The sequence below is a fragment of the Nyctereutes procyonoides genome, unplaced genomic scaffold (assembly GCF_905146905.1).
Source record: "Nyctereutes procyonoides isolate TBG_1078 unplaced genomic scaffold, NYPRO_anot_genome, whole genome shotgun sequence".
NCBI classification, from domain to species: Eukaryota; Metazoa; Chordata; class Mammalia; order Carnivora; family Canidae; genus Nyctereutes; species Nyctereutes procyonoides.
In genome coordinates, this window is record NW_026575052.1 from 36,859,216 (window position 1) to 36,886,287 (window position 27,072).

The window sequence follows — 27,072 nt, forward strand, 5'->3', positions numbered from 1 at the left end:
ATTATTTTAACAAAGGTACACTGAGTCAACCTAGAAAGGACGTTGTTTACCTAAACATTGTTTTGAAATCTGGCTTCAAAGTGATATAGTAAAACATTCCTATATAAACAATTACTTATTAATAGGAATATCAGCTTTTAAGAAGTCTGAGAAAGTAAAGAATGTTAAATCCAGATCCAAAAAAATTAGTTTTTCTTTAAATAATAGCTTTGAGCTGCTTTTGTTACATAAATATTAAATATACCTCAAGAGTAGGTTTTTTTTATGTCACAAAACTACTTTGCAAAATTCATTTGTACCATCTCTATCCTTACAGGAAAATTTTAAGAATTAATTCAGGTTTCCCTCTATTTCCTCTTCCTGTATGAATTACTGAGTTTCAGTCCCTTTTCTGGCCTTCAGTTTTCCCTATCTGTAAAACTGAAGGTTTGGATTATACCACCACCATCTTTTCTGGTGACAGACCTTGATACTGATCAGAATGAAGCCATTATAGGGTAAGGCAGCCTATTTGAACATGAGGAGACCTTCCACAGATAGTACCCATCTTATTTAATTAATAAGAGTAATCTGTTGTGCTTTAAAATGAGCAAGTTCACATCTCTTTATTGCCCTCTGAAGGTTGGTTAGCCTCAAAAACTACCCTTTTAAAGCATCCTCTGCAAGGTCAATAGTATCTGCTCCATTCTTCCTCTTCTCTCCAAAATAAACACAAATAGAACATATCTTACAACTGCAAGAAAACCTGAGTCCCTTCCAAAACAAAGGTGATTGTACTGAAGTAAATTATCTCTAAAACTCAATTCCATAGATATCATTTATTGATAAGCACATTGTGAAAATCTACATTTGTTCTAGATTTCAAGTTTACAGAGGAGAATTTCACCGTGGTGTTAGGATTTCCCACAACTACCCTCGGGGTGCTATGAACAATGAAGTAGGGAATCTGGCTCATGTGACTCTCTATTCATAGCTTCCCTTTGGCCCAAATGAATGAGCAGTAGAGTTCCTTAGAGTAAATCTAACCAAGACATCCTTGGGAGATTTTTTCTTGTTAATCTATTCATGGACTATCCTAGGAACTAAGGGAAAACTCCTAGAGAGATATATAAATCTTTTAACAAAATATTTACATGAAAAGTGGCCAGTTTTCTTCCTTGGAATAGCAATCTGTAAAAATAAGTGCCACCATTTAAAAAGCAGCATACCCTAAACCAATTTATTGGCGAGAACGTGGTGATTCTCACCAAATAATGATGAAATATCACACATTAGGTAATGGATGGGGCTTGGGTTCCATCTGCCTTTTAAGGCAAAGTCAACTCTTTTTTAGCTTAATTCTTTTTCACGGGAGTTATGTACTGTCTACACTTGGCTTAAACTAACAGTTCTATTATGGACTACTTTCAGTGTACATGTAAGTATTCATGCATCAGAAGCCAATTTCCTTTATCAGTACATTTAGAAGGTACATTTTGGGGTGCTAATGGACACTTTCACTAAGTAATGGTATTGGTAAGGATCAAATTGCACTATTAGTCCTGTTAATACCACACTGGAACACACACTGCATATATATGTATTATCCTAAGATAAAACTCTTCTCAGAATTTCGTTACTTTTTATTATACACCAACTAGTTTATATTTTAGTTCTTTACAAAGAAAATGCTAAGAAAATTATAGCCACATTATATGGTTTTAAAATCATAATTCCAGATTTCTTTACATGTAAGATGGAATGGTCCAGCAGCTATGTCCACTGTCACAGACTTTAGTTCCATTCAATGATATGGCACATCCTGCAAAATTAACTAGTCACACACAAAAAATGTCTCAAGTACAGTAAAAATGTACACACAATAAAGGTAATTTACACTGACAATTAAGGAATGTACTTTATCTTGGCTGTGCTTCAGAAATTTAGGGTCAAAAGCCTTAGTCAAGGCACAAAGCAGGAAGAGGTGAGCACAGCTGTCTCTGGGAGAGGGCAAGGTATGTACAGTCACTGATGAGGTATGCATGCACGCAAAGGATTTAGAACTGCTCAGTCTTGCTACAAAAATTGAACCAAGTTAAAAGGAAATGCTGTGGCTTCCCCCTACTATTCACCTCTGGATCAAGTTCACAACCTTACTCCATCATACAGAAAATAAAATTGGCAACGATCTCCAAAAGTAAATCACTCTTTGGGTAAATGAAACAAAATGCTTCAGTTCCCAAATCTTGGTTGTGCCTCCTGGACTAGAAGCATTTTGTAGACAAAGGAGTGTTTCATAAAATTGAAATGCCATTCAGGTGAAGGGACAAGACATTTTCCACAGACACTTAAAATTTCAAACTCTCAAATGGCCCTTACAGCTGAACCATTGTATGTTACAGCAGTGTGGGTTCTGGGAATCCTTTAGCAGCAAATGCTGATTTAAAGGGCACGGGGTCTCTTCGGGTTGATTTGCTTGCTGGCCTGTTCTTCTTCTTGTAGAGCTGCTCGAAAAGATTTCACTTTATCTTGGAAAAAAGAAAAAGAACAAGAGAATAAGTACTGCATTGCACACAATACAGTATACAACTTCATGGGTCCTATCAAATCAGTTAACCTTACTTCGAAATACGAACTCAGGATTTTTCGTTTTGTTCTCTGTTGTACAGAAACTCAGAACTAAATGCAATAATATGTAACTATAGCGACAGTTTCATTATTTAAAGATTCATAAAAATAACTTATTTCTCTATCTTCAACAGGTTTCTGTTCTGTTTGGCGCATTTTACAGTGTTGAATTTTAGTTTATTTGAATTCCTTTTGGAGTGTAGACATGCTATATATGTGTGTTAATGTGTACAGTCATGTTCAAAAGAAGACTGAGTCTTTTCTCTCTCTCTCTTTTTTTTAAGTAATCTCTATGCCCAATGTGGGGCTCAGACTTAACAACCTTGAGGATCAAGAGTCACATGCTCTACTAAGCTGGCCAGGTGCCTCTGAATCTTACTAAACTATAAAGTAGACGTTTCTTCCCTCAAATTTATAGACATTCTTTCCCTCAATATTAAGAAACTTCTAATCCCAATGCCTATTTTACATTTTTAAGCTATGAAATTTCAAAAGATGTTTGCATTTTTAAAACAAAGTCATTTTGTTCTTATCAGTGATTGTAAAAGGGGATAGGAAAAGGGGATTCTAGGATGATAGATTTCTTGGTCTTACAATTCCTACTATTAGGTATTAACTGAGAGTCCCATCAGAATAAGAAATAGGTAAATAAATTGACAGAGGTAAATAAAAGTCATCTGTGAAGATGAGAAATATCTCCTCTCCATTTCTAATAGTGATTTTTATCCATGGGTGATGTTCCCCTACCACCCCGTGACGTTTTGTAATAGCTAGACATTTTTGACTGTCACAACTGGGGTAGTGGCCACTATCATCTTGTCAATAGAGACCAAAGATGATGGTAAGCAATGCACAATGAACAGGACAGCACCCTCTACAAACAATTACTCAACTTAAAATGTATTAATGGCACAAAGGTTATGGCCTTTGGAAGAAAAGAAAGATATATTAGCTGGAATCTCAATTTCTTTTTTTTTAAAAAATATTTTCAAGTAACTTTTTTTTTAATTTTTTATTTATTTATTATAGTCACACACACAGAGAGAGAGAGAGAGAGAGAGAGAGAGAGAGAGAGAGAGGCAGAGACATAGGCAGAGGGAGAAGCAGGCTCCATGCACCAGGAGCCCGACGTGGGATTCGATCCCGGGTCTCCAGGATCGCGCCCTGGGCCAAAGGCAGGCGCCAAACCACTGCGCCACCCAGGGATCCCTGGAATCTCAATTTCTTTCCACTCTTCAGAAGGACAATATTTAAAAAATTAAATTCTGAAATTTAGAAAGGAATTTAAGGACCTCTGGATCTCATACCTGTTAGTGTAAGATAAAAGCTTTCAAACTTCTTATATTAATACAAAAATGATCTCTGGATGTAAAAAAGTTTTTTTCCTCCCCTAAAAAAGGACTGAATAATACAATAATACAATTGCTAGACAGTAATCCTGAAAAAATTAAAGAAAGTCAACTAAGTTGAATGCCACATTACAAAGAAAAAAATTAGAATTCGTTATGATTTGTTCTGAATAAAAGCTGCTTGTCAGTTCTAAGAAATAAGAAAAATGATCACAATACTTTAAATCAAGGCTTGAATATGAAGAACATGGAAAACAAAACTAAGTTTTGGAAACTCTACATTTCCACAAACAATTCTGAATTGGGTGAATGGTCACTGCTGGCTCTATAGGATACGATTTCAAACAACCAATTTCACAAAGGACCTAGTTCAAAAATTAGCCAGTTTGGTGCTAAAAACTAGCAATTTCAATCTGGTTTACACTGCATTTCATGTACACATACACAGATGTCCATTCGCATATAAATGGAGACAACTAATTTGCCAGTGCCAGTGCCTAAGAAACAAGCATGTCCGATAAATGCGTATGTGAGGCTACACAAATAAGCTAATTAAAAAGCCAAGGACCTGGCATGTGGGCAAGTCACATGCTTCCCTCCATTAGCAAAGTAGGAAGAATTAACTGTCAAAAGGTCTTCAGTTGTTCAAGGTCTTGAAACCTTCCACTTGATTGTTTAAAACAAGTCTTCAAAGGAAAAACATGACAGAGATACACAGAAAAGAGATGCAGACAGGAGGCTATAGAAGGGATGGTTCTGAATAGACCTAATCTAAGCAAATAATTCTGAAAAGCACTGATCTAACAAACAAAAATCTGAATGGGTATATAAAATTTACAAATTTGCTAAAATACATTTTCCCTATTTAATTACAAGATGCATTTATCTTTTCAAATGCCTAAAAGAGAAAAAACTAAAGAGCACCTGAAAGGATGCTCCAGGTTTCTTTTTTACAAAAAACAGAATGACTAGTCTGTCTTTATACCTTTGGAAATACATTAAATGGTACTCATAATTTTTATTTCGGATGTCCTCCTACAATATGAAATCCTCCCACCAATTACAATCAAAGATCAAGAAGATTTCAAACACTAAAATGAAAAAGGAATTACCCCGCAGCTCAGTTAAAATGTCTATTTTTTGCTCAAGAATAGCTTCAAGTTGGGTGGCATATGAATCTACATCATAGTCTACTTCTTCAGTCATCTCTAGGAGAGCCTTTTCATCTTCTAACCATCGAATAGATTCCTAAAAGGACAAAAATTCAACAATCCAATAAGTTTCTCTGAAGAAAGAAACCAATTTACAAATTTCAAGTATGTTAAATATAATCAAACATACTTAAGATGGTATTCTCTAAAATATTACTAAGTATAGAACATCTTTATTTACAGGGTAAAATTAAGAAATATCTCCTTAAATTCTAACACAAACAGAAATACAATAAGCCAAGCAAGGTAACTTCATTTTTCTACTTTTACTGTACCCTGGGTAAGGGTTTGGGGAAGGGAATGAATCAAACACATTAAGTATCAATAAGTGAGCACGTTAATTCTCAAAACTTTAGTATAGTAGCTACCCCTAAAACTGGGGAAGAATGATATAATAAAGATAATGAACAATCTAATAATCTATGGTAGCCTAGAACTCACATATCATCTAGAATTTACAAATCCATTTGGGGCCTCACAGTGGTTGGCCCAAGAGTTAATTCGAAATTCTAAACACCAGCTCTTCAAAATTATTGTAACTATAGGGACCGATGGACAGCCAATTTTAGAAGAGTCAACAAACCACTAAATAGTAGCTACTTACTATTCATAAATGCTTTATTTTTTTTAAGATTTTATTTATTTACTCATGAGAGATACACAGAGAGAGAGGCAGAGACATAGGCAGAGGAAGGAGAAGCAGGCTCCATACAGGAGTCCAATGTGGGACTCAATCCCGGAACTCTGGGATCATGTCCTAAGCCAAAGGTAGATGCTCAACACTGAGTCATCCAGGCATCCCTCATAAATGCTTTAAAGGAAACCATTCTTAAGTGATTTTAGATAATGTGGAATTTATAAGTTTCATTTTTCAGCAATGTCCTGGATCACATGGATCACTAACGTGTTCAGATCATTCTGAATTAAAGAAGTTTTGGATATTAACATGGGCAACTTTCTAGCTTTCAATGCAATTTAACAGCTAATCATAACTAGACTATGTATTATCAGGCTGAATTAGCTAACTTAGCTACAGACATCTATTAGAAAACTATATACGTAATAATTAAAACAAATATACACACCATCGTATTTTTCCTTTCTTTTTGCTATCCACTTAATCTTTTAAAACAAACCCCCCCAAAAAAAAATAAAAATAAAAAAATAAAACAAAACCCCATTTTGAGAAATGGCAGATCACAGTATAAAGGAACAACAAACGGAACTGTAAAAAGAATACTGAATTGAAACTGAAAAATACCCAGTTCTGCCAAAATACAAAGACCTTTTAGCCTTCATCATAAAATGGCAGAGTGGGAAATGATGGTCTTTATGACAGACACCTTGCTCCAAAAGGACACAGATTATTTTCTTAAATTACAAGTGTCCCCTCTTGATTTAATCTAAACACTTCGCCTCTAAATAAATTCTAATAATAAAGGTTTGACTAAACTGTAGCTGTAATAGAATGAGTGTACATTCTTTTCTCAATTTATAAAATAAACAGTTTTCTTATTTTTTTGAGCCTTTTATCAAGGTGCTTAAATATCCTACACTGGAGTCATGTTAATATTTGTTTACAAATAAATATTTCTTCAACATCAGAGAAATAACACAGGTCAATAGAAAGACTGAGCTATTCACTTTTTTCTTAGAATGCATTTATAGTCTCCATAATGATGTCTACCTTCACTTCAAAGGTATCACCCTCCAGGATATCGTCTTGTTAGTAAAGGGAGCAGGGGAGAAGGAAATCATACAGTAAATCATACAGTGCTTTTAATAGGCTGAATGGTACAATGGGATGAATATGTCAGAAGTTACTGTGATAGGCAGGGATTTAACACTCCCCACTCATCTGCCACTGTTAGTAACTGTCCCTCTCCTGAAGCAATCTTCCTCCTCTGCAAAGAAAGCTACCTCCTTAACTGTTCTGGTAACGCTTAGAAATTTTTCTTACTGCTGTCAAATAAAACTGGCCTAACACAAAGGGGTGGTAAAGGGCAGAAGTTCAATCCTTCTCTAAAAATGGACAACTAACAAAAGCAAAACAAGCAGAACAGTAGTAAATAAACTAGATCTTTTCACCATAGTGCAAAAAAACCACTGTTTGTAACCATCATTCATTCTTCTCAAAATATCCCATATACCCTACAAATACCCATATGCACAAGTATTTTTTTAGATTAGCATAATACTCAAAGTATTATGAAAGTTCTTAATTTCCCTAAAGAAACACTTTGATGAAAGGTCCTGTCTTACTTTACCTGGAACACTGCCCTGTGGTCTTCTACAACTTGTTCTTCCATTTCTACCATTTGTGAGACCGCTTCGTGGAAAGTAAACAACTGGGGAGAAACTTCTTCTTCCTTAAGATGAACACAGTTTAAAAAATTAGGACATAAGGTTTACATTTTAAATATTACATAAAGTAGTTTTTCTAGGTCATTTATAAAAAATGTCATTTAGAAACTGAGGAAGCTTGAAAGATAAAGACTACTAAAATACAAAAGGCAAAGCCATAACTTCTTTTTATGGGTCAAAAATATTTGATGTAGCACTAAGACACCCCAAATTTAAGCCTATCATAAGGGGTAGTTTTCACTTAGTCCAGGCTTCACCGCAGAATAACCCTAAAAAACCAATCTCTTTTGGAATAAGGCAATTTTTCAAGAATACATTTATTATTAGGCTGTAAATATGCTAAAGTATTTCCTCTGTATTTAATTTTCACTAACAGGGATCCCTGGGTGGCGCAGTGGTTTAGTGCCTGTCTTTGGCCCAGGGCGCGATCCTGGAGACCCAGGATCGAATCCCACGTCGGGCTCCCGGTGCATGGAGCCTGCTTCTCCCTCTGCCTATGTCTCTGCCTCTCTCTCTCTCTCATTCTGTGTGACTATCATAAATAAATAAAAATTAAAAAAAAATTAAAAAAAAATAATTTTCACTAACAATTTAAGTCATACGTACATCTTAAATATCTTTTTCACCAGAAAAGAGATTTCAAGATAATGTCTTTTATGACCCTATCAAATTAGTATTCTGAAGGTTTCAACTTACTAAATATTAATTTCCGAATTACACCATACAATATGCTTGCCAGTTTTTACAGAAATCTTAATTGACAATTGACAACTTCACCTCATCAACAAAAACCCCACATACATAAATACAATATATTCTTAGTCCTACATCAAGTGAAAATTTTTCTAGCCTTGCTTTCTTTTTTGAGCTTCTTTCCCAACTCCAGTATCTGATGATTTATATCTCTTCAAAATGTGGCTTTAGTGATGAGGTTTATTTAAAATTGTTTTATAAAATATGAGCAAAAAAAGCAGTGTTTCAAACAAAATACACAAGTCTAAATGTATATACATATTTTGGTTAAATAGTCTAAGTAGACATTTGATTTCAATCAGTATACTACCAACCCTAAAAGTTTAAAATAATAAATAATAAAATAATCAAGTTGGCCAAAGAACTTTTTCTCTTCTCTTTGTGAAACAAGTATCTGTTTTCATATTAAGACATGCAGGCAGGTATTTCTCTTTCTCTCTCTCTCCCACCCTCTCTGATAAACACATTCAACCAACTTTACTCATTTGGTTGCCCACCTCCCTGTCAAGCCCAGAATATCCTCTTTCTTTTGCTTTAAGATATTTAAAAAAAAAAAATTTTTTTTAATGATAGTCACACAGAGAGAGAGAGAGAGAGAGAGGCAGAGACACACAGGCAGAGGGAGAAGCAGGCTCCATGCACCGGGAGCCCGACGTGGGATTCGATCCCGGGTCTCCAGGATCACGCCCTGGGTCAAAGGCAGGCACTAAACCGCCGCGCCACCCAGGTATCCCTTTTTGCTTTAAGATATTATGCAAGTTCCTATCACTTCTATGCAGTCTACCTAGAATACTTTTTTGTCTATACAACTATCTCTGGAATTCTAATGCTCTTTATTACCTTTTACTTTGTGTACTTCTGTTGGTTTTATCTGTAGGACATGTCTTCGATACTATCCCATTTTAATTCACCTTGTTAAGACTTAATATAATAAGAATATATACACATGTACCAGTAAACTTAACTAGATGCTAATGCTGAACCACCTCAAGATAGTTCCCTGGGAATGGAAAAATTCAAAGAAACTCACTCACTCTCAGATATGGAGACTACAAGAACTTATCATGTTATGCTTTAAGCCTCTGGATCGGTCCTAGCCAACTTCTTCAAATTAAAGTCCTACCAAGATCCAACCCAACAACAGTAGAATAAAAAAGAAAAGACCTGCTATAGAGGGGGCTATTCTGTTTTTGTTTTCCACATTCTTAAGAGACACCATATCTAGGTACACTGCATGGTCTGTTTCAAGAATATAAAAAGCTGCTAGGGCAGCCCAGGTGGCTCAGCGGTTTGGCGCCCGCCTTCGGCCCAGGGTGTGATCCTGGAGACCCAGGATCAAGTCCCACGTCGGGCTCCCTGAATGGAGCCTGCTTCTCCCTCTGCCTGTGTCTGTGCCTGTGTCTCGCTCATGAATAAATATAGAAAATCTTTATAAAAAAAACCCAAAAAACTGTTATACTGTCCTTCAAACTTTTGGAGACAGGGGAGATAGACTAGGGCAGGATCTCATTTTCAGTTTTTCACTTCCATGGTTCAAAGCTTAGAACTCTTACTTTTAACCAGGAGCCTCAAGTTCCCTCAGCTTTTAGAAAATCAGTTAAAAAGCAGAAATAATTATGGTATCTACCACATAGAGTTGTAAGGATTACATTAGGTAATAAGTAAAATGCTTAGCAAATATAAATTATGTAGTCAGCAACTAATAAATACCATCTTTTATCATGAGAAAGTACTACTATGCGATTCTTACTGAGAAGAAAATGAGAAAACTACATAGATATTTTAAAAAATAAGTTATATATACTTTTACATCTGACATACAGATAGAAATTTCCTCAATATGTTAATTATGTGAAAACGTGTATTGTTGGTGCTTTCTTGGTTACTTCTTTAGACCTTGCTGTCCTTATAGAATGGGTACATTAATATTTTTTGAGTAATTGGGAATTAAATTGTTAAATTATAAAATGTCACTAGCCATTTAAACACATAGAATTCAACTATATTTAACAAATGTTAAATTTTGCCATGTTTGACATAGTACGTGCATCCTTTTAATATATATGCATGTGCCCACAGTTAATTTTGTTTTTAAGCTATGTGCATATTATATGCATAATTCCTAAACTTGTTTTTTTCCTTATATTACTTTTGAAACCCCCAAATTTTAATACTGATAGAAAATCTGGAAAATAGGGTCAGTAAATTTTTTAAAAGGCAAACAGTATCTATTTCAGGCTGGTGAGCCATATAGTTTTTGCCAATGCTTTTGTGCAAGAAAGCAGCTAGCCAATTCGTAAATGTATAAGTATGGACATAATTCAGTAAAACTTTATGTGTAAAAACAGATGGCTGGCCCATAGGCTGCAGTCTACTGACCTCTAATTAATTAATTAATTAATTAATTAATTATTTTTTCTAATTTATATAGTAGTTTTTAACTATTAAGTTTGGTGATGTATGAAATGTACTATAATCAAATAACTGTAATTATATAGTCACTCACATTTTGTTCACAAAGAAGTTTTAGATCATCTCTCTGAGGGGAACTCCCCACACCCCACTGTGCCTCTAAGTCATCAATCTGATTTGGTGGATGGTGCATAATTGGACGGACATCACCAGCAGCATTTGGATCCACAGTCAATTCTTTCACCCTATAAATACATGAGAGACACCTAAAATTAACAAGGACACGAACAAAAAAACTACCACCCTATTCAATAAAAAGGCAATTCAACTACATATTAAAATTGATGATGTCAGCTTTCCAGATCAAGTTCACCTGAAATCTGCATAAACACTAAAGGGAGATTTGGTGATTAACTTTCAGAATTTATTGAGGTAACTTTATAATTATTTCAAATATAATTATTGTTCCATAATAAATGACAATTAGCAAAGTATTTAAATTCAATATTTCAAAGCAAAATAACGGTTTTTGCAATTAAATCATATAAACAGAAGAATGCTAACAACTGCACTTAGATCAGTAAATCGATTGTTGCCAAAATCACAGAACTTTTAATACACTTTGTAGATATTTAGTTGTTATAATGTCTATTAAAATAGCTACCTGTGAAATCATATTTCTAATATATAAAGATTGTAAGTTATAAAGTTCTATTATTTAAAAAATGTTTATTATACTTCAATTTCCAAAGTGGGAGGGTACACATTGTAAATCAAGAAGATTCTTGTTATTTCCTTGCAGACAAGGAAATTTATAAGAACATACAGAGTAACGATAAACTTCTCATTTTAAACAAGATAGTTTACTTTTCAACCATAAATATGCAAAGATGACATCATCCTTAAAAATGAGGGGAAAAAGGAAGCTTGAATTCTAAATCAACATGTTAAAGCAAATAAATCAATAAAGTACACACAAATGATCATGCAGTACAATCATCACCTGCCAAATGAAATGAAAATGAAAAATAAAAAGGCTAATAAGCACAAAAGTATAAATGAAATATTTATATGTAACACAACTCAAAAGAAACTATGAAAATAAACATCTTATGCATATAAGGAAGTAGACCTGGTAATCGAAGGAGAAAAGTCGTCATATTCATAAGAAGGAGAGAGATCAGGGCGACTGCCACTACCCTGTGAGAAGGGAATGTCTGATGGACTAATTCCAAACTCCTTTACTCTGCAGCACCAAAACAGCAACAAATTAAAAGAAAATGCTCTTGTAAAGACAGTAATCCATATTTCAAGTTTTTATTTCATATTCAGTTTAATTTGTTCAGAAAAAGGTATCAACATTGTTGTGACTTACTGTATTTAGACTATTTTAATAATAATTTTTAATTTCTCTGTCCTATTTGACTCCTTACTCCACAGTCCTTCCTTTCTGGTGTGCTTTCCCTTTTTCTCATCCTCTCCAGAAGTTTAACTAGATGACCACCTATAATTGAAATGCTTCTTCTTGAACTACACGATTATTAATCAAATCTCCTTGGGTAGTAAGTATTACAAATATTTTGTTAACATTAATGAGCCCTCAATACTCTTGCAGTCTTTTAAAAGAGAACAGGAGTATTAAGTCCTAATGGCATCCGCTGTTTGTAATGAATTAACTTCTTTCCTATGCATCTAGAATAGTTTCATCCTTGATATAAAATGAGAAATCAATCACTCAAATAATTTTATGTTTGGTTCAGATGAAGAACCCTGGTTAAGAAAAATTTATTTAGTAGTGGATTTTAAATTGCTTTTGTTAACGTCTCTAAAGAGTTATATTTTCTCATGATACTATTTTTGCCATTTTGCAGATAAGAAATTGGTTCAGAGCAATAATGCATCTTACCCAAGGTCATTCAATGAGAATGTGGCATGCATAAGTGAGATACACCTAACTTTGAGTACAAACATGATGTTACTTAAATATCCAATATACGGACCGTCTGTTTTTCTCGTTACTTCTTTTAGATTTGATCTAAATGAAATTACTGTTTTGTTGGGTCATAAATATACAGATCAAACTAATAATTACATATAGATCAAACTAATATATTTCTTCTACTTACAATCTTTCTTTGATCTGTTGGTAATGTCTGTTATCACAGGTTCAATACTATATTCAGCTGCCCTTCATTGTTCATAGTTACTTTGGAAAGTTTATTTACCATACAGAGACTGACATAATCTAAATTTCTAACAGTGACATCATTCTTTTTACTCCCAGCTCCATTTAGAATTCTTTCAGAATCTCCTAATTTAGATACCCTAATAGCCCCTAATAGGCTAATATTTTCTCTATTCCAAGCACTCTTGTCCAACTCAAACAGTAAATACTATATGTGGAAATTATATTCCTCAGATGAGTTATCAAGGGAGGTTGAAAATCTTTATTCCTAGAGATTTGGAAAGAAAAGACAGAATTATTTGTCCCAGATGGTTAGTCATGTTGCAGATGAATTACAATACATGATAATAAATTAAAACATTTACTTGGACCTAAATGAACTACAGGAATGGCCAGAGAAAGAATTTTCACATTAGGGAGATTCCTCTGCAGTCAGAAGTCTGAAGACAAGGAGGGGCTATGTTTCTTTTAATTCTATAACATGGCAATCTTCTGCTATACTAAGCTGTTGCTCATCTCTCCCGTGAACAATTTGAAATAAGAAGCATTTTAAATTAATGACAAAAACACCACATACCAAAAGTGTTCATTATAAAAATGAGTTAAAAGTACCATAAATGTTTGCAGCTCAGAGCCCTTAATTCAAAGTTTAAAGAGACTACATTTAGAAATAAAGTTCCATTATACTTTTAAAGAAGTTATTTGGGTATCTTTTTACAAAATGTCAAAAGGCTTATACTTTCCAATAGTTTTTACTCTCATTAAAAAAAAACTGTATCCAGTTGAAACAAATCAAATCACAAAAGAATAAAGGGCATGACCATTTATGTAAAGTTCAAACATAGCTACCTAATGTTGTTCAGAGATAGAAGTCATAGGTAGTAAAACTATCTCTAAAAAGAGATGAAGAAAAAACCAAAAAAATTATGCCACAGAAGTCAAGATAATGTCTATCTTGAAGGAGAGATTAATGAATTTGGACATGTTATTCAGGATTTATAATCAGGAGGGAACATATAGGGAACTTTCGAGAGAGGTAGAAATGTTCTATTCCCCATCTGACAAAAGGAATTTTCACTGTATAAATACTTATTAGATGATTCACTTAAGTTTTTGGTACTTAAAAAAAAAAAAAAGTTTTTGGTACTTCTCTGTATTCATGTGTAGTCCCTGTTTTAAAAAAAGATAAAAATTTCCATAGTAATTAAAATATAGGACAAATATTTGTATTTAGCAAAATTAAGAGAATGTCCACAGTAAAAATGGAATACAAAGAGGAATTTGACCTCTAAATATTAAAATCACAAATGCAATATGTGATAATAGAAATTTCAAATATATAGTCAAGTTTTTTAAAAACAAGAGCAATAGGAATAATTTATGGAACAAATATAAATATGTCCATCATACTCCAAAATTCCAAGGGCATTTCATGAATATAAGGAATGATTATTTTAAGTACGCTTTTTGTCCTTTCATTTGTAATAACACCATTATCCATTAAAGTTTGTAACACCAGTATATGAATAATAAAATATAACTCAAAGAATGCCAGAGAAATGTGCTACCATTACTTATTCAAACTCTAGATTCTTAATACAACACTTAATATTACCAGAAATAATTTTTAACATACAGATAAAACTACGTAAGAAATATAGACAGGTCCCCTCTAATTCACTCAGATTCTTAATAGGAAAAATGTGCATGATTCGAATGCAGTAAAAAAATATGAACTATATCTTGGTAAAACATAAAAATGTAATCAGGTTCTAGGATAGAAAGGCCAATTCTACTAACGGCCTAAATCTCCTTCCAAATTACATATTTCCATTTATTTTCAGAACTTGATCAAATGACTCTACATACCATATCTTAATGAATAATATGCAAAAAATTTTTAAAAATTGAAAGAAAAACATAATAAATTTATTCTATCAGATATTAAGTCAACCTTAATACTGTTCTACTCCCCTCAAATTTCTTTTTTTTTTTTATTTTATTTTTTAATTTTTATTTATTTATGATAGTCACAGAGAGAGAGAGAGAGGCGCAGAGACACAGGCAGAGGGAGAAGCATGCTCCATGCACCGGGAGCCCGACGTGGGATTCGATCCTGGGTCTCCAGGATCGCGCCCTGGGCCAAAGGCAGGCGCCAAACCGCTGCGCCACCCAGGGATCCCTTTTTTTTTTTTTTTTTTTTTTATTTTCCCCTCAAATTTCAAACTGAATAACCACTTCACATACCTATTTGCATATCTTAATGTATTAAGAGTATTTTCACAGGATGCCATTCCTGGAGAGATTGTGGCAATCTAAAGGAGAAAAACACAAAGGTAAAGAAAATGTTATAAATGACGGACACATTAATACCAACATATAGCTCATTAAGATCTAATCTTAAAATGGTTATTTAAAAAAATTATAAAAAATAAATAATTTATTTATGATATCCAAATTCCAAGAAAATTTGCTATACCATACCAAAAATCAGATAATAATCATAAACCACATGAAATATAAGCAACTCTCTGAAAACAGCAGAAAAAGATTTAAATCAGAAAATGGAGGTCAAAACCTAGAAGGGAATAGCACTGAGTGCTCCCATTTTGTCTTCTCCATCCAGGTTTTTTCTTTTTTTTTTTTTTTGCCTAAGGGCAAGCCCTGCTGCTGTCACACAGGGCAACTAAAATTTCACTAGAAAACGAATTTCAGGGATCCCTGGGTGGCGCAGCGGTTTGGCGCCTGCCTTTGGCCCAGGGCGCGATCCTGGAGACCCGGGATCGAATCCCACGTCGGGCTCCCGGTGCATGGAGCCTGCTTCTCCCTCTGCCTGTGTCTCTGCCTCTCTCTCTCTCTCTCTCTCTGTGTAACTATCATAAATAAATAAAAATTAAAAAAAAAAAAAAGAAAACGAATTTCACAGGGCACCTGGATGGCTCAGTTGGTTAATGCCTGCCTTTGGCTCAGGTCATGATCCCAGGGTCCTGGGATCAAATTCTACTTTGGGCTCCCAGCTCAGTGGGGAGTCGGGTTTTTCCTCTTTCTCTCTGCCTCTCTCCCCTGCTTGCTTTCTCTCTCTCTTCCTCTCTCTCACAAATAAATAAATAAAATCCTTACCAAAAAAAAGAAAACTGGAATTTCACTGTTTAAAGAACAAAATTTGAAAAGCAGAATTAAAGCAGCTAAAAAGTGAGGTCTCCCAGAAGAGAGAGATAATCACAGAGGGAAGTAATCTTGACAACCAAAAACTCTACATATAAATTGCCCAACCTCTAGCTGATTCTTGAACCAAGCATACACAAGGCTTACGCAATATAACTAACTCTTAAGAACTGGACAGTTTTTCCAATTTCAGTTACCTCCCAAAGCACGGGAGACCAAAGTTTGAAATAAGTTCACTTCTTGCTAAAACAACAAAAAATCAATAATCTTTAGAACATAAGAGAATCCAGAGGGTCTATAAGGTATTTATTCATAATGAAAATCATAAACCAGTATTACCAGATATACTAGGAAACAGAAAAGTGTGAACCATATTTAAGGAAAATAAAAATCAATGAAGAACAACCTCAAGTAGACTCAGATGTTGGAATTAGTAGAATGCATTATAACTGCAATATAATCCTCTCTATCAGATTGGTAGGGACCACATCTTAAGTATCACTGTATCTCTCACAATAGAAGGATTTAAATGATTGTTGTTAATGTACATTAGAATCTTTTCATATATATTTTGAGTTAATTCATTATCAGGGTTAAAACAAAACAAACAAACACAAACTTACCATGCAGGTACGAGAATTTTCACCTATGAATGAATCTCTTAACACCTGAGTGAGTTTACTTGCTCTGAAAGGAGTATGAGGTTTATTTCTACCTAAGGCTCTGATGCACTCCTGAAAATTAAGAAAGTAAGTTTCACAGATTAGGCTACTAATAAAGAGTAATCTTAATTAATATACTTGAAAAGCCTTTTACCATAACCCTAACATTTAAGATCTGATCAGCTCTGGTAATCCTAGTGACAGGTTTAGAGCATAGTAAAGATGGAAATGGTCTCATAAATCCTAACTCAAGAAATTGAAACTAATAACAAGAACAACAACAAAGTATTTATTATTCCAAAAAATTCTTCAGGAGACTCTAACTAAATACTCTAGTATTTAGAAGTAAAAGGTAGAAGGATAATAATCTAACTTTAAGCATCACATCACAAAAGAAAAAACAGTATTTTCTTGTGTCCTGACAATCCTTTTTTTTTTTTTTCAAGTCAATCAAGGGATATAATACTGCCGCTCTATATTTCTGAAAGCCATTCTGCATTTCTATGGGACAGTATTTTTTGGCTAAGCTTTATGGTTCCTTGCCTTCCTCAAAAATAATATGGCTGATTAAAGCCCTGTGCAATCTCCTTAAGTAGGATTAGAATTTGTCTGCCAACTAACAGATCCCTTATTCACCCTAAAAAAATGATTATGTGTAAAGAAAATCTCTGGTACAATAAAAACCTACAACTATAAATAAACAAATTTGGTAACATCTCTTACTTACTAGGTGTTACAGGTACTATCACTTTGTAGCTACTCTAAACAAAATTAAAGTCAAAAAGCAAAAGACTTTTCATAATTAAATACATGTCATTTACCTTGAGTGCTAAAAGGCTTTTATTAATTTCAGCACCTTCAAGCCTGGTTTGCCTGTCTGCACTGGAAGTATCGGCTCCTCGTTCATTTCCAGCCAAATCAATGAGAGAAAATTTGCCATGTAGTTTTCCTTTCCTTCTAAGAATAATCTGAAACACTGCATGGCTCCGAGATGAATGTGCATTTGCAGATGTTTGACCGGATGTTCTACAACATGATTAAAGATATTTTAGATTAAAATAAAAAAACTTCAGTTTTTATGTTTTAAACCACAGTAGTTCATGAAAGAACCTGCAAAAAACCATCCAGCTCTCATCTTTTAAATACAAAAGGGACAATCTGACTTACAACACTTCAACACAGCCAGATTTATATACTTTAATCTGGCATACTTATAGTCTATTTGTAGTACGATTATCAATATAGTAGATGTCACTCAAAGTTAATGTTAAGTTTTTATGAACAAACTTTTACTACCAAGATGTACTAAGTAACACCTTTGCTTTGTTTTAGATACTCAAATTACCTACAACTGATTAAGAAATTAAAATTTCCTTTCCCAATTAAAATGAAATTTACCTGCAACTGTTGCCTATATCAATGAGTTTCAGTACATCTTCAACACATTTGACCTCCCGTTCCTGTAATCCCACCACTTGAACCTGCTGTTTTCCATCTTCTAGCACTCTTAATTTTGTTTTCCTGTTTAGTAAGTCAAACACCTGTTAGAAAAAAAGCCAAATTAGAAAACTAGCTTTAAGGGGAAAAAAAAAACTTCAGTTCTGTAAAAATGAATCAGAGTCCAAACATTATTTCAGAAAATCAGAATAATTAGAATAATGCTCAAAACTTAAGTTGAGAGTTTCAAAGGAAATTTTTAAAAATCTCAACAAAATGCTAACAAAAAATGTGAGTATATAAAAATACATGCTGGCAATAGTTTTACAACATGAAAGTAGTTAATGCGACTGAACTTGTACACAACAATTGGTTAAAGTGTAAAATTTTATGTTATGCACATATTAAACCACAATTTAAACACCGCCCCCCCCATCAGGGTTTTTTTTTTTTTTTTAAGTTTCCACTTACCTTCCCACTATAAATTTCAAAAAAGGTTGCATATACTTGAAGTTCTAACTTCTTATAATTTGGTTTCTTTAACATTAAAAAGACATCTCGAGCTGTCAAGAATTTCATATGGAGAAAATTCGTTAAGAATGTTACAAATACTATCTTTAAAAAGGATTTAGAGGAATCAGTTAATCTTTACCTAGAATAACAGTACAATAAAAATGAAGACTAAACATTAATTTTACAAGAAAATAGTAATAATTTATTTACATTAAGTATAGATGTCACTCTCATATTCAAAAGAAAAATGTTACTACTTATTCTTATAAATAACATAAAATTACAGGTGGTCATAGTAAGGTTATTCCTGTAATCATACCAAAAAGAAGCTTTTCATCAGCTACTCAAAAAATACTGCTTCAAAACAAATACTAAGCTTCAATAATATGCCAGAATAAAATGACACAAATATAATCAAGATTTCTGTCCCAAAAGCTTAATAAGCTCAATCCTTTTCAAGCAGTCTGACAACCTAAAATTGACATAATATGTTTAGCTTTATGATTATCCTTAAAGTCCTGAATAATATTTCCAAGTTTTATTTCAAAGACAACTGAGTAATATTCAAGAATATTATAAATGATATGCAGAAAAGACAGTTACCTGCTAATGCATAAATTCCTTTAGAACAATCTTGGTTCTTGCCTGAAAAGTCACCTCCCATAGTCTGTATGTTAAAAGGAAATAATAATAGACACAGCAATAAATCTTAAGAATATAGGTTTTAGAATTAAGCTATAAGGAAAATAGCAGGATATAACTGAAATGAATTACTTACATGAGTTTTTCCACTTCCAGTCTGCCCATAAGCAAAGCATGTAGCCATTCCCCTTTCAAATATAGTTTCCACTAGTGGTCTAGCTGTAAATCTTAAAAATAAAATGCATTAGTCAGAATATCCCACCAATATTTAAATTAAAAATACAATATCAAGTTATTAATAAAACTCCTACCAAATTTTTAAACATATCAATGGGCTCAACTGTCAGACTACTATTGAGTCCATTGATTTGTTTAAAATTTTTAAATTACCTTATTCTAAAATTGCTTAAAGCTCTTTAAAGCATAATTTCAAGCAATTCCATAATAAACGATGGTCACAATGGACCAAAAAATTAAAAATGACAGTAACTGAACGAAGACATTTATAAATAGAAGACACCATGAAAGTTTTAAAAAATAACAACAAAAGATCATAATATTAGGCAGACAAGGCTTATAAAATGAAAAGCAAAAAAACCAACCAAACAAAAAACCCACAACACCAGGAGTAAAAGTTTTAACGGAAACAAAATCAACAGTGATTATCTTAAGACCATTTACACAAGTAGCAAACTAACAGGATTTACTTGAATGTAGCTAAATAAATACAATAAATAATACTTAATAAGACAATGAGTTTAGAGTTGATAGTCTTAGGAGAAGGATGCCAAAATATTATAGTCTAGATTATTTTTCAAAATATCATAATCACACTAGAGTTAAAATTAAAAGGAGAGATAAGGAATACTTCACTGAGTGGAGCGCTAAAAAGTGTAACAGGAAACAAATCTTTTTATGTACGCTTCAAAATAATGTACATGGAACACTTTACATAGTTCTGATTTTTTTTAAGATTTTTATTTATTTATTCATGAGAGAGAGAGAGAAGAGAGAGAGAGAGAGCACAAGGCCTAACTCACACTCCCTCAAAGCTACACAAAGGAGACAGCATCAATATTGGTAAAGTTAAGAAGCAAGGTAAAACAGGGATCCCTGGGTGGCGCAGCGGTTTAGCGCCTGCCTTTGGTCCAGGCGCAATCCTGGAGCCTCGGGATCGAATCCCACATCGGGCTCCCGGTGCATGGAGCCTGTTTCTCCCTCTGCCTGTGTCTCTGCCTCTCTCTCTCTCTATCATAAATAAATAACAATTTAAAAAAAAAAGCAAGGTAAAACAAATGTTTACTAGATCCTACATATTTATAGAAACATACCTTATAAAGTCAAACAGACATATTTTATGAGGCAGGAGTGGAAGCAGAAAAGGGAGTAGGGGTGAAGAGAGGACTCCATGCTCAGAAAGGTAAAAAATATGCAATTTATACTTATAGTTCCCTTTTAAAACAAATTCTTCATAATACCATTTAGCGTTCATATATCCTTTAATTTTCTCCTCTTTCTTTACAACTGAACTCCCAGTTTATAAGGCTTAAGCCCAATGGAGTTGACTTCAATAATATTTCATTAATAAGTCTTCAATTCTTAGGGCTCTTATTAAAGCTTTAATTTTCTGTTTTCCAGCCATATTTATAACATGAAAGGGCAATGAAAAAGCATTCAAGTAATTGCCAAGAAAGTTCTAAATAGATTAAAATAGCACTGCTGTTAGAACTGACCTATTATAATTAGAAGGAAATGTTTACAAACTATGTATAAAAATCTAAATTTGGCATAAAACTTATAATAATAAGTTTGAGGTGTCTATAAGTTGAATATGTGAACATATAAAGAATTTCATGTACTAAAACTATTCCAATGCTTAAAGATGATAGAAATTAGACAAATGCAAGTAGGTTTTGTTTTTGTTTTTTGTTTAAGTATTTTATTTATTTATTTATGAAAGGCACACAGAGAGAGGCAGAGACATAGGTCCCTGCAAGGAGCCCGATGTGGGACTCGATCCCAGGACTCCAGGATCATGCCCCTGAGCCAAAGACAGATGCTTAACCACTGAGCCACCCAGGCATCCCTACAAGTAGGTTTACAAAGGTTTTTCTTTTGCCTTAAGTGGCGGTAACGTGAAATAAAGATCTGAAAAAATTAAGAACCGATATATAATAAATATTCCCTTACTAGTAGAGATTCTTTACTATACAGAGATTAAAAAGCAAAAGTAAAAGCCCCCTTCTAACCACATCACATTCCTAGAAATACAGAAATGCCTACATTTTTCAGAAATTTCCTGTCCACATATAAATATATATGTATATGTAAAATGTATGATACATATATAATTATTAATAAAAACTATGATTTAGAAGGAACATTAAAGGGAGTTAAGTATTAATATTCATATTGTGCTTATTACATAACCTTTGCTCAAATTCAGAATAAAAAGCATACTGCACTTTTGGAGAGAGATGCCAACATCAAGGCAAGGTTCAGGGTAGTGATAAATACACAGTATATGAACAAAATTATTATTTAAAACAAATTTACCTACCTGTAAACCATTTCATTAGGAGCTGAGTCATCAAAGGCATAATCGAAACGAAATGTTTGGTTTTCTAGGTACCTTGTTAAATCTACTTTTTGTTTCGGTTCATGTACCATCACAACATCTTTACTGGGGATTGTGATTACATCAAGATCTTTCATTTGAGTTTCTAAAAGAATAAATAAAAATCAATGCCCAGTAATTTTCATAGCATTTGAATGTAATAAGTATTTTTTTAAAAATAAGAATTTTAGTACAAGTATTAAGCTCTATAAATATAAATATCTTATAAATATGCAATTCAAGAAGACATATTCCAACAACTAAGTAAAAAAAAATCTATCAAAATTTCTGTGAAGCAATAACCAGGAATGGCAATGATTCACAGAGCAATAACAAATCAGCAGATCTAACCAAAGAAATCTGCATAATGATTATGTACAAATAAAGTGATTCATATTTAACTCTTCTAAATCAATTTAATTTCTATCAAAATAAATTACAAACTGGAAAAAGTCAAACTTCTATTAAGAGTTCAAAAAGCAGCATACCTTTTTTATTGAGTGGTCGTTTTCTTACACAAACACATATCCTATGTTCATCGATCTAGAAGTAAAATATTTTATTTCAATATTCATCAGTGTTATGTAAAACACTGAAAAGTCAGTTATGCAGTATTTCCTAAAGGTTTTAGAAATTTCTGCATAGCACAAATAGGATAAATAAAAAGTTCAAAAAACAAATTAGAATGTACAAATTTTAATAGTTAACAGACATAACGATTTCTAAAATTCTAAGCCTAATGGAAAATCATTCATTTTGTTATTTGGTAAATAATTAGGAAATAATTTTGTAGATGGCACTACTGTTCTTAGTAGCATTAAGTTCACATTAAGAAGCTGACTTACACCTTCAAGGTACACGGCATATAACAAAAGCAAAATTTCATACCACGTATACTAATTATAGCAAGAAATGCAATTCTCATTATTAGTGAGCAAAATAACTTCAGTAATTTTATAATAGGCCAATTCTTACACGTAAATATTTTCCCAATACTTGCCTTTTAATAATAATTAAATACATAACACAGAAATTGGCTAAGTATGGTCTGCAGGCATAATCCAGCCCACTACTTGCATCTGTCAAGTTTTAATCAGACAGTTGCACTCATTTGTTCATGTATCATCTATGGCTGCTTTCATACTACAAAGGCAAAATTGAGTAGTTGTGAAGAGCATATGGTTCACAAAGCCAAAATTATTTACTAGCAGGGCCTTTTAAGAAAAAGTTTGCCAATCCCTGTCCTATTGAGTTCAGACACAGTTTAGGTTAAATGCATGTAGGGATAGCAAAGACTAAAACATACATACAAGTATTATGACCAACAACTCTATGAAATCCTAAGCAATACAACAGCCTGACACAAATGTATTTTATGTACCCAAGGTATTCTGTACAGGCTAGGTCAGAAGGATTATTTTTCTTAAGTATCAGTTACTCACAAACTATTATTCCCTGTCCAAAAAATTCTCATTCTTCAAAAGGAAAGTAATTGAATAATAAGACAGCAGAATATTTTTTGAGTACTAAATTTCTGGTCTAGTACAGTCCTTAACAACCATCACTTAGTTTTAAAAGCCAAACTCACATTTGTTTTATTTTTATTTTTTTAAAAGATTTTATTTATTTATTCATGAGAGACACAGAGAGAGAGAGAGAGGCAGAGACACAGGCAGAGGGAGAAGCAGGCTCCATGCAGGGAGCCCAACACGGGACTCCATCCCGGGTCTCCAGGACCACACCCCGGGCTGCAGGTGGCACCAAACCACTGCACCACCGGGGATGTCCTCACATTTATTTTAAATTACAAATTAAGAGTAAACTGATAGTGTAATCTATAGCCCAAGTCAAAGAGGAAATAAGCTTGGAACTAGGATAAAAGTTTAAGTCATGGTCAGAAAGGAGAATGGGTCTTCTTACATCATTCCTTTACCTGTTGTTCTGCTCTACCAAAGACAGAGAGGCTTTGCTTTGAAAAGAACATCTCTGTGAAAAGTGAGTCTAATAAATCACATTATGGGAGATAAGCATAAATGGGAATGATTTCTAAATTTTCACCTTAAAACATGGGGAATGTGCACCCATAAATAAAGAAAAAACTATACAGCTAAATCTAGTATTGAGTGGGCATCAAAAGTCTTTTTTAAAAAATTTACAGCATAATAAATTCCAGAGCAATAGTTTAAAAAGAATCTTACAGGATCTGCTGTTGTTAATGGTCTATAATCCAAACTTCCTCTAAAGTCTCTGATCATACACATTATTTCATAATTTGGGTTTGTAGCATCAACATCCTACAAGGAAACAGAGAGAATTCATCATTTATTATCATTACAATAATGGATATTGTTGCATTTATGTTTTTGTTTTTCAAAGAGGCTCCATGCCCAAAGTGGAGCCCAAGGTGGGGTTTAAACTCACCACCCTAAGATCAATACCTGAGCTAAGATCAAGACTCAGGTATCAAATGACTGAGCCACCCAGGCAACCCTGTTGCAAATTAAATATGGTTTACAAATTTAAATTAAATTCATAGATTGCAGAGTGTCTGTTTTTTTTAAAGTTTTTAAAAAAGATCAATTAGGAGATTGCATCATTTGTTATAGCCAAACCCAAACTGAAACTAAAAGCATGACATAATTCAGTTTCAGAGTTCAGAATTAAAAATATGCCTAGTACTCACTTTCATATTAAATACACAACTGTTAGTCTCTATATATTCTGTTAACTGTAAACCAAACACTCCTCATTAAAACCACTCAACTATTCCAAAAATTCATGTTACACATAAAACTTAAACCTAGAAAATGAAGCTAAAGAGAAATAGTGCTCATCTTAAATATCAATAAAGAACTATGCACCAATTAAAATTCTATAGAAATTCATTTAATCAGATTTTTCTTCCCCATGCTTAATGCAGTGAGTCAGCAGAGTAGAAATATGAATTCATTTATGTTCATTTTCTGCTTTGGTTGACCCGCTAAGGCATGGTAAAATGACCTCAAATGGACAGGATTTAAAGGAATCAAAAGACAAGATAATTTTTGAAATTTTTAAAATTCAAATTACTGAATGCTGACTGCAATTTGTGTTTTTGCTTCAAAACTGAGAGAATTCAGATGAAGATACACATACCAATAGTTAACAGCCTCTCCTAGCCATGAGCAATAAATGATAAAATATTCTGTCATATTTTTTTCTTGCACCTTATACAGATTTGCTTTGAATATAAATTTCAAAACTGTTAATGAAACTATCAATTAACTTTCTTTTAGGAAATAATACCAACTATACCAATGGAAAAACTTAATGTACAGTGAAAAGAAATGTGAAAATATTATGAGGTTCCCAAAGGAAACACCAGGTGGCATCAATGCTAAGTGTTAGTAGATCTATCTGTATTGCATTTTACTTATTTCAAAACCCAACTGGCCATTCTCAGATCACTTTTAAGATATAACCTGATTTATTCAAGTTGAATTTTATACTGGCTCCACAATTCCATAACACAACATCTCTATGATTAAGGGCATTTGAATATACCCCTAAATAAACAATCCTGATGTTTTATTAGAAGAAACAAGTTCTAAGAATATGATAGATATAATACAAGCACAATAGAAGTTACATGTACAGTAACAGATTTTCCAATAGGCGAAGACCTGTAGAGAGATAAAAAAGACTAGTCTTCTATATAATTTTCCCATTGTTAGTAAAAAGTTTTGTTACCATCTAAGGGGAACATGAGAGGCACAAGAGATATACTTTTAATATCTAGCATAAATCTAAACACAAGGAAATTTCCCCTTTCATTGTGATATGCTGAATTTACTAACCATGGAAAAATAATAAAATTTGTAGTATAATCATCTACTTTTTAATCCTCTAACTAGATAATTCTTCTGAATATTATTTGTAGACATTTTCAGAAAGTCAGAATCTTATTATTCTTGAAAGGTATAATGATGGTTGCATTAGAGTTGTAACACAACGGCTTAATATTCAAAGTGGAACAAATGTTATGGCTAACACATACCCACTAAAACATGAAAAGTACATATGGTAAAAATCTGTTACAATAATGTATTTTCACAACAGTTTGTGTTATTTCCCATTATCAGTTTAGATATCAAAGGAACTATATTGAAATCTTTAATTGAATGCCTCAACTACTTTTGCACAAGCAAATTATTTTCACTGACACAGTCTACATCTTCAGTTCATGCATAAAGATAAATGCTTCTGTTACAAACCTGGGCTCTTTTTTCTCTAAGTTCTTGCTGCTGCAGTCTCCTTTTTTCTCGTTTTTCTTGTAATTTTTCTACTTCTTTCACACAATTAGATTTTCTACGTGCTGAAAGAAAAACAGGAGCTGTAGAAGTAGAGCTTTCTTCTTTATAGTACACAAAAATTTAATGTATAATTTCACCACATACACCAAATAAAGGTACACAGTGACAAGGCATGGCTTTAACAACTACGTGAACTTTACTTATGAGCTGCTTTAACAAAACCAGGAACAGGACAATATACAAAAATAGTCAAAAAAAAATAGTCAAGAAAAATGACTTTAACATATTGATACATGTCATCTCTTGGTTTACAATCACAGATGTTTGAATTGGAAAGGATTGAGAAATAAGAATTTCTTCCATAACATCTGTCAAACTGTCATCTGACTAGAATTTTAAGTTTTCAAAGCAAGTGAAAGATTGTTATAATTTGTATTTATAATTTCTCTCCAAAATATACACTTCAAAACCCAATTAACAGACTAAACTAACAAGAAAAAAAATTTCCACAGTGGTAAAATGAAATCTGCAATCGAGCTTATCATTACTCTTTACCATTTGGGGACTTCTAAGGATGACCAAGAGAGAATACATGTATGCCTAAAATGACTGAATCCTTGATACGTGATTTACATACAAGGGGGTCCAAATTCCTTTTTTGCAGCTTGAACTGGAGATATATCTGAAACACTACCATTCTGTTGTGCAGAGGAAGACTGCTCAGGAAGCTGACTAGGCCGTGCACGTGCAGAACCAACCACTGTAAGTGAAATGAAATTTTTAAATTCAGAACAGAAAATTAGTAAAGGTGAACCCTAGTAAAAGGAACAGATATCTCATAAGAACTGATATTTGAGTTGCAT

General features: G+C 33.2%; 1 protein-coding gene across 5 annotated transcripts in view; it reads right to left on the reverse strand.

Moving 5' to 3' along the window:
* Nucleotides 1-799: 799 nt before the first annotated feature.
* The window catches only part of KIF2A (kinesin family member 2A), a 73,676-nt gene continuing 47,403 nt past the window's right edge, over nucleotides 800-27,072 (reverse strand). For 2 of the 5 annotated variants that reach the window (XM_055331599.1, XM_055331601.1), the window contains exons 5-20: nucleotides 26,847-26,969; nucleotides 26,171-26,271; nucleotides 24,116-24,211; nucleotides 22,406-22,460; nucleotides 21,861-22,023; nucleotides 19,437-19,527; nucleotides 19,262-19,325; nucleotides 18,617-18,708; nucleotides 18,107-18,249; nucleotides 17,530-17,734; nucleotides 16,670-16,780; nucleotides 15,129-15,196; nucleotides 10,791-10,941; nucleotides 7,435-7,536; nucleotides 5,069-5,204; nucleotides 800-2,507 (exon numbers count right to left, since the gene is read on the reverse strand). In XM_055331599.1, the coding sequence (XP_055187574.1) occupies nucleotides 2,422-2,507; nucleotides 5,069-5,204; nucleotides 7,435-7,536; nucleotides 10,791-10,941; nucleotides 15,129-15,196; nucleotides 16,670-16,780; nucleotides 17,530-17,734; nucleotides 18,107-18,249; nucleotides 18,617-18,708; nucleotides 19,262-19,325; nucleotides 19,437-19,527; nucleotides 21,861-22,023; nucleotides 22,406-22,460; nucleotides 24,116-24,211; nucleotides 26,171-26,271; nucleotides 26,847-26,969 (1,787 nt within the window). In that variant the 3' untranslated portion in view covers nucleotides 800-2,421. Of the gene's footprint in view, nucleotides 2,508-5,068; nucleotides 5,205-7,434; nucleotides 7,537-10,790; nucleotides 10,942-11,828; nucleotides 11,943-15,128; nucleotides 15,197-16,669; nucleotides 16,781-17,529; nucleotides 17,735-18,106; nucleotides 18,250-18,616; nucleotides 18,709-19,261; nucleotides 19,326-19,436; nucleotides 19,528-21,860; nucleotides 22,024-22,405; nucleotides 22,461-24,115; nucleotides 24,212-26,170; nucleotides 26,272-26,846; nucleotides 26,970-27,072 lie in introns of all 5 variants that reach the window. The other 3 variants (XM_055331603.1, XM_055331600.1, XM_055331602.1) reach the window with 3 other exon arrangements.